At 39.0% G+C, this 12,901-nt stretch overlaps 1 protein-coding gene across 1 annotated transcript in view; it reads left to right on the top strand.

The window, feature by feature from the left end:
* Positions 1 to 12,901, top strand: part of LOC149274819 (usherin-like) — a 287,860-nt gene that overhangs the window by 62,350 nt on the left and 212,609 nt on the right. Inside the window, exons 14-16 of the mRNA XM_089505229.1 lie at positions 4,592 to 4,775; positions 9,842 to 10,005; positions 10,479 to 10,637. Coding sequence (XP_089361355.1) covers positions 4,592 to 4,775; positions 9,842 to 10,005; positions 10,479 to 10,637 — 507 coding nt within the window. The remainder of the gene's footprint in view (positions 1 to 4,591; positions 4,776 to 9,841; positions 10,006 to 10,478; positions 10,638 to 12,901) is intronic.

Here is a 12,901-nt window from a genome sequence, read left to right as displayed (position 1 = left end):
ATGTTAAGAATTTATTTTATGAAGAATAATATATTTTCTCGTATTTTCTAGCGAATACAATGCAATTGGCATAAATGTGGCAAAATTAAAAATATTATTTATTATATTCCTACCCCCCAAAAGATATTTCTTAATGCAATGGCATACTGAGTGCAATTTTACAATTCAGTAATTGGCTTACACTTAAAAACCACGATACTAAAATTAATAATAAGGTTTTTAATTAGTACAAAAGCTAAAGCCTTGATCTTAATATAACAGTTATAAGGAATGAACAGATAAAAAAAATACAAAGTATGTAGCTTTTTCAAAGAAAAAAAAAAAGGAACTATATCTCGAGAGAATGTGTTTTGGCTTCGCTGGCCTTCAGGACAGAGCCTAAATTAATTGTACTTTTTAAAAATGACTACACATATTTATAACCCGAGATAAGTAAAAATGTTAAAGGAATACATTTGGTTCAAGTTAAATTTATTGGCAATTCGTTTCAGTAACAGCACACATTAGAAGGTGCATTAGAGGCACATTGCTTTTAATATGCCACTCAATAACGTGAACAGAGGTTAAAAATGCAACTTAACCTCCATTAAGCATATTTTTAAATGTTTTAATTTAAAATTATTTGGGGTGTACACTAATAAATATGACAACAGTATGTATCCCCCTCCTCGTCCTTTCCTCCACCGGTGCTACCTAACCTACCGACATTTGCTGCTGGCACTTAATCAGCAGAGATCATGAAAGGAGGGTGGAGATGTCAAGGTATCTCAAGCCGTTTTCCCCACTCTCGTCCTTGAGAGCTTGAGACAAAGGCTTTCGCAAGTCTGCAGTATTATAAAATAAGAGGATTTCACATTCTGAGACTAGCGCGGCATATAAGGTATATTTATATATAAATATATATATTCATTCATTCTGGTTTCTTTTCAATTCAAATACCGTTTTAGCAACTGGCGTCTGGGTGTCACAAATACATCTTCCTCTATAGATTACTATAAAATCTGTCGTATTATAAACATCCCGTGCTACATCCTTATTAATGGTGTAACATCAAATATCCCACTGAGCACAGATGGTAAAATACAACAATAATAATAATAATAATAAGCCTACCGTGTAGCACACTGGACCTCCAAGAATAGGAGTCCACGCCGTGGGTTAAATCTGACTCTAGTGTGTGATATGCACGAATAACACTATTAATCAGTGCATTGTGACATTTCATGATACATTTTGTTCTTTTCTGTTTCCCATTTGATCTTTTTTTAACTTTCTCCCTATTTTCCCATATTACCATATTGAGTATTTAATGTTCTACCTTCCTCCTCTGCTCTCTCTTGTAGAGACTCAACCTTTTCCTTTTCAAAATTGTCCATATGCACCGCACACCGAACCAGAAGGCTGGGGCTAATGCATACAAAAAGAAAAAAGTGCATGTAGGGGTCCAAGGTGCTAAAGGTGCTTACCAGCTTGTCCAGTGTGTACAGCGGTCAGCTCTAGACCTTAAAACAACCTTGGGGCTTCATGCAGTCCCAGCCCTAAAGTCAGAGAACCAAGCTTTCCCTCTCACACAGGTGCTCACTTGATCTTAAAAGGCTTGGGGTAGCCAAGAAATACCATTACATAAGTTATGGTGGGTAAAAGTGATGGAAACCCTTAAATGTAAGGGGTAGTAAAAGTATTATTAAACACTCATCTACAGACACCAGACAAGCCAGAAGGTTTGTTTTTCTCTCAGAAATCTCATGGAGCTGCCACAACCACAAGAGATTCTGGGTAGGTACATGCAAATAAGGTCAACAATTATCATTTTTACCTCTATATCCACTTTATACATGGATCCCTTGAAAGTAATTGCCCGCTGTACAGGACAGCCTTTAGACAAAACTAGGGTAAGAGGTGCAATAGCCAGATCACCGCTCATGGACAGTTGTTTCACCCTTAATTTTTTTTTTTTTTATTGAAGCCCAGAGGTTCGTGCGTCATTCAGAAAAAAGTGCCAGTACTAAAAGGCCACAGTGGACACCAGGTCCCCTTCTTTGACCCTGAAGCATACGCGACCCCTTCCTTCCCTCCCTGGCCATAAGGCCTGAAGGAGGGCAAGATATTCTTGGCCCCTCCCCACAAGGGTTGGGGCTACTGAAATCATCATTTAGAGGAGGGGGGCTGCTCAGAAGAGCTACCTGACTGCCCTGCTCACCAGAAAAGCCAGACCTTTAGGGGACCCGGCTCCACCATGGCCTTTCAGTGTCTTGTCCATAATCTATTTGCATCAATAAACTTTCAATAAAAAAATATATCAAAACGTTAAAACATACATGCGCTGTGGAAAAAAACAGTGCAATCATGTGACAAAACTATATACAAAATGCTCCCAGCAGAAGCCCCAGGCTTAGCAGAATACCGAGACAGAAGGCTGGGGCTAGCACATACAAAAAAAATGCATGTAGGGGTCTAAGGTGCTCATCAGCATGTGACACATGAAAGGGTGCAGCGCTTTTAACCACACACTTACACCCAGTCCTAGACCAAGGAGTGGGGACCTAATAAGTACCTCAGGGCTTTATACATTCCCAGAGGCCAGAAGCCCAAGGACCAAGCTTTTCCTTGCTCACACGTACCCACTTGATCTTAGCCAAAAGGCTGAGAAACATCAGCATGAGGTTGCAATACGGGTTAATCGTTGAGGCTTGTGGTAGCCAAGAAATACCATTACATAAGTTATGGTGGGTAAAGGTGATGGAAAACCTTCCACTTAAATTTAAGGGGTAGTAGAAGTATTATTAAACACTCATCTACAGACACCAGACAAGCCAGATGGCTTGTTTTTCTCTCAGAAATCTCATGGTGCTGCCACAACCACAGGGGATTCCGGGTAGGCGCATGCAAATAAGGTTAACAACTTTCATATTTGTCTCTATATCCACTTTATACATGGATCCCTTGGGAGTAATTGCCACTGTACAAGACAGCCTTTAGACAAAACTCAGGTAAGAGGTGCAATAGCCAGATCACCGCTCATGGACAGTATATATACATTTCTTTTTTTTCTTCTTCCAAAAAATTAACTTTTGTTTTGGCCACGGTGACTTTATTTGCATGTACTATATGGTTTACAAAAACACATTTCAGAGTTTAAACCCAATAAGACCTGCTTTGTCAAACATTTTGTGTTGGCTTTCATATCGTAAACTCCTGTTGAGTAACTTTGCAAGATGTCACGTTCTTCGAAATGCTGGCAAGAATCTTAGAATTTCTTGTTGACTTGTAAAGTGGCCAGACTTGTAAGCAGCTCTACCTTCTGCTAGGATATTTTTAGATTTAATCTCTATTTGAAATCGGCAAATATCCTGATCCTAATTTTTTTTTTCTATTCCTTAAAAAAAACAAAAAAAAAAACATTCTGAAAACCTTTTCCTTTTATTTCTAGAAATTAAGTTTTTACTAGCAATCTAGCAATCATGATTCGCTGCATAGGTTCCCTGATCATCCAAAAATTGATTTAGGTGAGAGCAGATCTTTGGAAATATAATCTAGGATGAACTCTGTGTGCTAAACTAAATCAAAATAGTGTTAATTCATTATTTCTGCTTAATATATTATTCAGCATCCTACGCATACCAGCAGCTGTATCATTATTCTGATGTTTTTTTCCATAGCCATACTGAGAATGTAGTCTTGGGCTCAGTTTGAATGTACATTCACAATATATATATATATATATATATACATATATAGAAAGAAACTGACCCAAAGACCCTGTGTGTGGAAAGATCAAATAAACACCCTGCACAAAGCAAATATTAGAAAAGATAATAATACTTAGACTACTGACTGTAACACACTTCCTTATAATGAGCTTCTGCTGTGGCAATAACCTAAGCTAAAGTCAATTAGATGCTCTCCTTTGATCATATTAGAAGCGTAGCGTTTAACACATGGAAACTGCTGATATCCCCTCGCTCAATGTCTACACGTATTAAAGCATTTAGCATTTTCTTTTACTTGTGTCCCGGGAATTGAATTTCTTATTAGCGAATATGGTTTTAAAGTGCAGTCTTCATTTTTTAAAAGAAAATTCTTCCCTTTGGATCATTTTGTCCTATAAAATATAATCGCACACTAAAAATCTATTTCCGAACCAAAAATGTTACATGAAAGTGTCACATCCTCAAGTGTTGCTCTGCCTGCATAATGGTTGTTTTGCCCACGATACATACATACAGTCGGAATAGTTTTTTTTTTACCCCATTGTACGAACATTAATATAGTTTTCAGATAAGATTGATGTAGCAGGAGGTGATTACGCTATTAGGTGCTATTGATTGTCTCATTCCACACACTCATTTGTTAACTGGAGCTCTTTGGTATTTTATAGTAAGCGTGTGCTTCTGGCCAAGCCGACAAAATTCCCTAACCCATCCGATTCCAAACATTTTAAAAGTTATTAGCAATGTTCTGGTGCAGAAGGGTTGTTTCATCTCTGCTGTGCTTGTGGGCTACATCCGTGGGTATGCTGCTTGTACAGACTTTCTTCTTATGATCCCAATCACAAAGCCCAAATTTCACTTATTATTCTGTGTTCCCTTAGGTTTTTATCTCTCTGAAGTTCATGGCATGAGATGCGTGCCGTGCTTGTGCCACCCAAGTGGTTCACTTAATGAGATTTGCAACAGTACAAATGGCCAGTGTGCCTGCCAAGATTCCTCGATAACCGGACAAAAATGTGATCGATGCCATGAATTATTCTTTGGATTTGATTTAAATTCTGGAAGGTTTGTAAACTCTTTTGTCTTTGACTTTATTTATGTCTATTTTTTAAATGCATGAACAATGTTGTGTAATGGTAGAGCCTATGAATCGACATTTCTTTTTAATGATATGATTTTTAAAGATGCCAAAACATACATATAGATTGGCTTTGTTAAAGCTAAATATTGCTGAATTCATCCCAGAGAAGACTATATTAGTTTTGGCTTGAGTGCATTTGCCCCCAAGCAGCTTATCAGTGCTATCATAACCTCCTAAAAGCCTGTGTGTGCTATCTTTTGCCCCCAGATTGTCAGTAACCCCCCAACCAGCTTATCTGGGCTATCTTTGCCCAAAGCAGCTGGTATGTGCCATAACTGCCCTCAAACAGCTTTTATGTGCCATCATTGCCCCCAAGCAACATGTCTGTGCCTTATTTGCCTCTGTTTCTGTCTCCCAATTCCAACATACACTCACACAAATTATACACACTTACTCACTAACACACACATACACATTTATTCTAACATACACTCTATCTCGCCATACAATTACACATCCACATTCACACAGACACAATTACACATCCATGCTTATCCACACTTATACATAGACATCCAAGCTCACATACATATATGTACAAACAAACATACACACATATATAAACATACATATCCCCGCCCACCCTTTCTTACCTCTCACCGCTCCAGCAGCTACCTGCTGGCTGCTCGCACACTGTGCCTCGGCTTCACCGCAGGGTCAGGTGGGAAGGGCCCTATTCTAAACTATTTTTAAGCGGTACAAGGAGACAGGAACAAGGGGTCACAGGGGTTGCCCCAGGCCCAGCCTTGACCCCTCCAGTTCCGCCACTGAGCATGATCTAACATAAGACTTAAATTTTAACACAGAAAACGTTCTGTCCCAACATAAATATGTTTATTTATATAATTTTGTGTATATGATTTTATAGCTAAATTGAAATTAATGATAAAAAAATGTGCAACATCTGTATAATGACAATATCATTTTAAAAACCATATTACATTCCGAATGCTATCTTTTTTTCAGAATCCCTGCTAAGGTTGTTTGCGTTAAAAATGCTTAGCAAATATCTAAATCATAAATATCAACTGCTATAAGAAAAGGGAAATATATAGCTATTTCTAATTTGTGGATTACATTCAAATTACAACATAAAATGACAAATAAATAATGCACCAATCTGATATTTTTCTTAAATATATTTTTTTAATGCACATATGTTTCAATGAATATAGAATATGGGCAGGCAAAGTATGCTGTGCATTTATGTGGCCCTCTACTGGATAGATATTAAATTGTAGGGATGCCTTTTGTCAAAAAAAAGATCCTTTGTTTACAATAATGAACTGATCAATAAGAATCACAGATTGCTAATTTATATAAATCTTGACAGATTGGTGTTGATGAAATTCACTCGGTAAGTGAAGCTTTCCCGCAAGAAAAATTACAATTTAAACAGATTTCCAGGAATGCGCAAACCGCACCTAGAGACTCAATGTAATAAAGGTTGCACCGTATTAATATTACGAAAACCATTTATCCCACAGAATAAAAAAAATCAATATTGCAATTCATCTTTGCTTTTTTTTTTATTCCTGATTTAAAAATGTTTCATCATTACAATTTATAATTCGCTTTTAATAAACGTGACATGGTATTGTTATACACCAGGTCTTTAGGGATCTACTGTATGGATGGAATTAAAATATATGAAGACTTAGTTTGCAAAACAACATGAAAGAGTTAAAAATTATAACTATATATATATATATATATTTATTTATATATTATTTTGATACAAAACAAATAACTAAATTTTTTATGAAATATATATTTTTTTAATATTGGTTTGAAAATATCAATGGCTTGTTAGTGTCAGTTAAACTAGTTTAGTCCCCGTAGTTGTATTTTATATGCACTAATTAGTATAGGTCTTTAATGAACTACTTATCGAGGGAATGCATCATAGAACCCTGACAAAATATCCACATGTTCCTTTTGACATTAACGGAAGATAAAATTCAGAGGCAAACAAAATGATGCATTTTATTTATTCCCAGTTGGCATATTATTCCATAAAACAAATTTACAGCCAATGTCGCAGCTTTTGCTTTTATCGGCCTTTTTTTAAGGGTGTTGAACGGGCACCCAGGAGACCGAGCGGTGAGAGTTCCATTGGGGTAAATCAGCCATCGGAAACTGAAAAGAGGAAAGAATATCTTGCTGCCTTCATATAAGAGCAAGTTTTATTTTAAAATAATAAGACACTGTAAACTTGTACACATTTATGTTTCAATACATATGATTTGTTTAGTTTATCATTTATCTAATGCCAGTTGATTCTTTTTTAAATAGTAAAAAGGTTACTTTTAACCAGGGGAGGGCTGGCAGCCTAAGGCCTGGGGGGCAAGTCAAGTGAAGTGGCCCGTTGTGCCACGAATCAGCCCATCATACATGCCCATCTTTTCCTGAACGCATATTCATTATAAAAATACAAATATGATTCAACATAAGTAAATTTAATAGCAACAAAGAATGGTAAAAAAAAAGCAAAACCTAATGTCCCCCTGATGCTCAGCCAGTTAAATGCCCCCATGATACTGGCTGAGGATTATGGGAAGTATAGTACACAGCAGCAGGGAAATTGTAAAGGCTAATATGAGTACCCTACCAGGATCATACCTTAAAGTGGGCTGATTGGGGACAGAGCTGACACTGAAGAGCTGAATGGGGACAGCAATGACACGGGGGCTGAAGGGGGACAGAGGTGACACTGGGAGGGGCTGATTGGGAACAGATGTGACATTGGGGAGCTGAATGGAGACAGCAATGACATGGGGGGCTGATTGGGGATAGAAGTGACACTGGGGACACACTTACACACACACACACACACATACCTATGTTTTAGTTTTTAACGAATACAAAAAAAATATTATATAGCTTGTACAAAAATAAATTGTTTTACTAACCTTCTACTTCCACTTTTGGGGGGTTTCGTCTAGACCTGCACCCCCTGGTAGCAACAGACTGTTTTCTATGTATACAGGATGTCAGTGACACAGTCTGAGTGCGAGGGGGCGGAGCTTTCACCCCTCACGCTGCTCCCATCACTAGGCGGCCATCAGACTGCTGGAAAACTGATCTAAACGGCCGCTGGGTGCTGATGCCACCGGCCGGAGCTACTTTAATCCTTTTTTAATTTATTTAATATGCCGGATCGGCTTGCCATATGAAAAATAAATAAAGTATTAAAGTAGCGCCGGCCGGCAGCATCAGCACCCAGCGGCCGTTTAGATTCGATTTCCAACAATCTGATGGCCGCATAGTGATGGGAGCAGCGTGAGGGGCGAAAGGTCCATGCGGGGGGGCGGAGCTTTCACCCCTCACACTGCTCCCATCACTAGGCGGCCATCGCACACGACCGCTGGGTGCTGATGCCGCCGGCCGGCGCTGCTTTAATCCTTTTTTTTTTTCATATAATAGCCGATCCGGCTTGCCATATGAAATTTAAAAAAAAAGTATTAAAGTAGCGCCCACCGGCGGCATCAGCACCCAGCGGCCGTTTTGATTAGATTTCGGGCGGCCTGGGGGGCAATTGCCCCCCTGCCCCCCGGCCCAGCCCGCCCCTGCTTTTAACATAATTTTTTAACAAAATATATATCTTTTTTGTAGTCTCCTTATGGAACCGCTCCTACCTGCATTTAGTGACATACTTATAAAGGCCGCTGCCATGATCTAGAGCAGCTCTCTGGCCCCTCTTAGAGTCAAATACGGTTCAGTTTCCAGACGGATTAAGGCTTTGCTGATGGCTCCTTGCAAACCTTATCCTAGGGCTCAATTCTCTCGGAACAAAAAGTGTTTTGGTTTTGTCCGTAACTCAGTATTCCGTATGCTTTGGTTCCTCACTTGTTTGCTGAACTTCATGGGAGCTAAAGTTTACTGCAAGCTAAGGAGTATACCCAAGTCTCTGGATGGAATGCATGGAGAAATAATGACAGTGCTGGATTATACATTAAGCAGATGTGGCCAGGGGCCCTGAACTCCTGGGAGCCCCATTGCTTTAAAGAGTAATCTGGCCACCACACTACCACTAGCCACATAGTATTAACTGCACTGTTCGGGGTACTGTAGCAGGTAGGTGGATGCGGTCACATAACATGCTAGCTAGACATTACTAACCATGTAGAGTAGCTCATACGGACCTTTAACTCCAATGGTCTCCCCAGGCCAAGTTCCGCCATCAGGAGTTAAAGGTCTACTCTTTTGGTCGCTCGTATGGACCTTTAACCCCGGGATCGGGAGACCAATGGTCTCCTCATGCGGAGTTTCGCTGTCAGGAGTTAAAGGTCCATAAGAGGGGACTCCATTGGTCGCCGGCAGGGGCCTCCTCTAGCACCAACCCTTCGTGTTTGTTTTCAGGTTCGCCCAAATACGAATGCACAAGTCTACTGAGTACTGAGATGTCTTGTAGGCTTAACATTTTTTGGAGAGCGCAGCATTATAGTGACCTAAACATATATCACCAGCTTATGTCCGGGAAGATGCAGACAAAGATAGAAGATAAAAGAGCGAAGGTGAAAGAGGAAGTAAAAGCAGAGGTAGTCGGCAGAGAAGGCAGGGCAACATTGAGAGAGCGTGAACAAGAATGAGAGTGTCAGTAAAGGCCCCATGAGTTTCGGATGAAAATTCTAAGCTTTTTACTTAATTTTTACATCATTTTGGTCCAGTGAGGGGTCTAGCCTCCTTTTCGTGGCTTTGTATGAATTGCCAAAACTCGCCAAAATTCTGTAAACTTGCAATTCATATGAATCAGAATGCACAAGTCTATTCTTAGGAGACACGCTACAAACTCGCTACAAACTGTTGGGGCAAAAGGTGCAGTACAATGGATCCAATAATGATCAGAGAAACTTGCTTACTGCAAAGGCTTGTGAAAAGACGAAGCGAGAAAATATACGGTGCTGGAATACGTGTAACATTTCTCTCCCCTTTGATACAAAAATTGCATTGTGTTGTACTGAAGCCATTTTATTCTCTTTATTCATAGGTGCAGGCCGTGCACCTGCAATGCAGCCGGGGCAGTTAATAACAGTTGCGATGTGGTCACTGGGCATTGTTTTTGCAAACAATTTGTTAGAGGCTTCACCTGCGACCGCTGTATTGAGGATGCCAGCCATCTGGATGCCCTCAACCTATATGGATGCAGCACAAGTAAGTGGATAGTCATTCAGCACAAGCAAAACATGTGTTAAATCCAGGCTCATTAGAGTTAACTGAAAAACAAAACGAACTGAAGAACAAAACTAACTGAAAAACAAAACTCACCGAAAAATTAAATAAAAACTATTAGATATAGATCCATACTTAACAAAGCAAGGCTGGTTGAGTTCCAGGACAAGGGGTCTATTCACTAAACTGCGAGTGCGTGTAAGTTGTAGCAACAAACTCACACGAGTTTGATAAATGTGCACCGGGGATCTTGTTAAACCCCTCCCCCGATCAACGTTTACTGAGCCAGCACTGGAGCTGATTGGCTGTAAGTATATCACTTGTCAGAAGATTTGTTCGGCTGGGTAATACTTACAGCCAATCAGCTCCAGCACAGAAAATAGCCGGGCTTCAAATGTGTGTTTATCCCAGAATATGTATTTATTGATCCAATGATGTGTTGTTTTTTTTCTTAGCTCCAAAACAACAGCCTCCTCCACAAGGTTATATTCTCAATAGTACCACCATCATTCTGTCTTGGAATCCACCCGATTCCCCCAATTCTAATCAAATGAACTACGTGTTATACAGAGATAAAATAGTGATCTACAAAACTACAGACCGTTATCCTTACGGTGAGTATAATATTTTAATCATTGTTATTATTATTATTGCAAAATGTTTTTGTGTGATTACTGAATGGATACAAAAGCAGTAAATTACAGCGATTTAATAATATACTTTGGTTGCACTTTATAATTGTCAGTTCTTCGCCAAGGAGGAGAGTATCTCCTCAGGGCCGGACTGGCAACAAGTGGTCCGCCAAGCGTTCGCCTAGTGTGCCAGATGGCCGGTCCAGGTCTATCTCTTCTGATGCTCCTTGATGAAATTAGAGGTCTATAAAGTTGGAGGACTGTCTGGATTCCTGTTAGGCTCTGTACTGCTGTTACAGTGTCAAGGGACTTGTTGACCTCAGGTTCTGTTCAAAAGAGGAGCATAACTCTATTGCCTCTATTTACAAATTGTCAAGTGAACGTGAGTTTGCGGTTAAAGAAGCCTTGCTTACCACTATGGCAAAAACCAGGTCAATCAGGCACCGTTATGATCAGCTTAGGACAGGTCCTGGCTGCCATACTACTAGGAGTCACTTTTGGTCAAGAAGACTTGACCAAAGAGACCAAGAATTTAATTTATGCTATAACCCCTAAACTAGATTTAGGTTCCATAAAGTGATATAAAAGTCTAATTAGGTAACATTGTCAGAACTCTTTCCATATCATTTTTATATATAACGTCCTATAATTTGTAAGCGTTCTACTCTATGTGTTAAAACAATGTGTTTTGAAGAATATTTTTTTTTTAAAAATCTACATTTTTTTATTTCATTTTTCAAAAAAAACATATTCTAAATTTATTAAAGGAAGCCAAAATGGAAAGTGTCCCAATGCCTCTGTATGATATTTCACGGGCACATGTAAACTAAAATAATAATAATAAAAAAAACCCAGGAGCAAATCCTGTTAAGTAACTGTATAGAGTGATAAATGGTATCACATCTAATACAAATAATACTCTTCAACAACTGGGTAAAGCTTTCTACTGAAACCGAAACAGATTTCAGATATAAATCTAGCTTTACTTGTTAATTTAATTAATCCAGATGCAGTGGTAGAGAGGGTTAGGAAGGTGAGCTGTTAATCTGCTTACACGCTATTACAAAATTTGAGCTGAATATCTGTTTGCCAGCTCATTTTAAGTAGGTGTTGTAGCATTTTTGGATTGTGATTCATCGCATTTTGTTTTATTGCTTTGTTTCATGCCAGGACACATCGAGCAAGTCTTGCCATTATGCACGGTTCTAGGTCAGCAAAAAGCCTTTAGAACAATCATCAAACTACAAATTGCTTGATCAAACACCAGCATGGACAGCAAAAGGATATCTAAATAAGCCCTAAAGGTTAATGGACTAGAATGAATACCAGGAGTAATACATGCTGGTTATCAATTCCTTCCGTAGTTGAAGGAAATGTATCGCCACTTAAAAGCATGAGGACAGGTATAGCAATCGATGTGGTCCTTTTACCAACGTGATTGCCTGCGAAAGTCATTGCTCCCATGCATAGTAACCAGCTAACCTGAAATCATTAAAGACAGATGCCTCTTGTTACACTTAAATGTTGAGACTTTGGGAAAGAGACAGCGCCATTCATCTCACTCTGACGTATCCAGAGCTTCTTTGTAATTAAGAAAAAAGTTCTATAACATTTGATCCCTACCTCTAAGAAGGGATTGGTGCATGGAGCAGATAGCTAAAAATGGCTGCCTGCTAACATGTTAAGAGTTGTGTTAAAAAAACCAAAGAATACTAGCATGCTACCAGATGAGCTAGTGTGAGATCAGCTGGCCAGCATGCAGAACGATGTCTAATCGCTTTCAACATGTAGGGATCAGTAACTGTGGTGTCACAGGTATCTCTCCCTATAATGATGATAAGAAGGATGATAGTTGTAGCCTTGAACAGCGGGTATACCAGAAGTGAAAAAAGGGTGTGATATTTTATGTTTTTTACTCCACTATAGGGAGTACTTTTTACTAGTTTGTTGAAATTTGATGATATTATGAGCATTACCACTTAGATTAAGCAGAGGATAGAGCGATGAGATGTGCTAGTATGAGATCAACATATATTGATAATACCATTTGTTCGAAACAAGCAACATTTTAAGCATATCTGCTACTCCGTTTGATTTGTGTAAAAATATCACAACAATGTTTAACTTTAGACTTTGGCTGTAGCCCCTAATATTTTCAAGTTTTCCCTTGAAAACTATGGCACGATTTGAGAAAACAAGCCCATTACAAGATAAACTTCTGAATTTGCAGTTTTGAAAATCACAAA

The sequence above is a fragment of the Sceloporus occidentalis genome, unplaced genomic scaffold (assembly GCF_023333645.1).
Source record: "Sceloporus occidentalis isolate IW3139 unplaced genomic scaffold, rSceOcc1.0.p SCAF_319, whole genome shotgun sequence".
NCBI lineage: Eukaryota > Metazoa > Chordata > Lepidosauria > Squamata > Phrynosomatidae > Sceloporus > Sceloporus occidentalis.
Note: the sequence above shows the minus strand (reverse complement) of the source record. Positions and strands in the feature narration are given on the sequence as shown.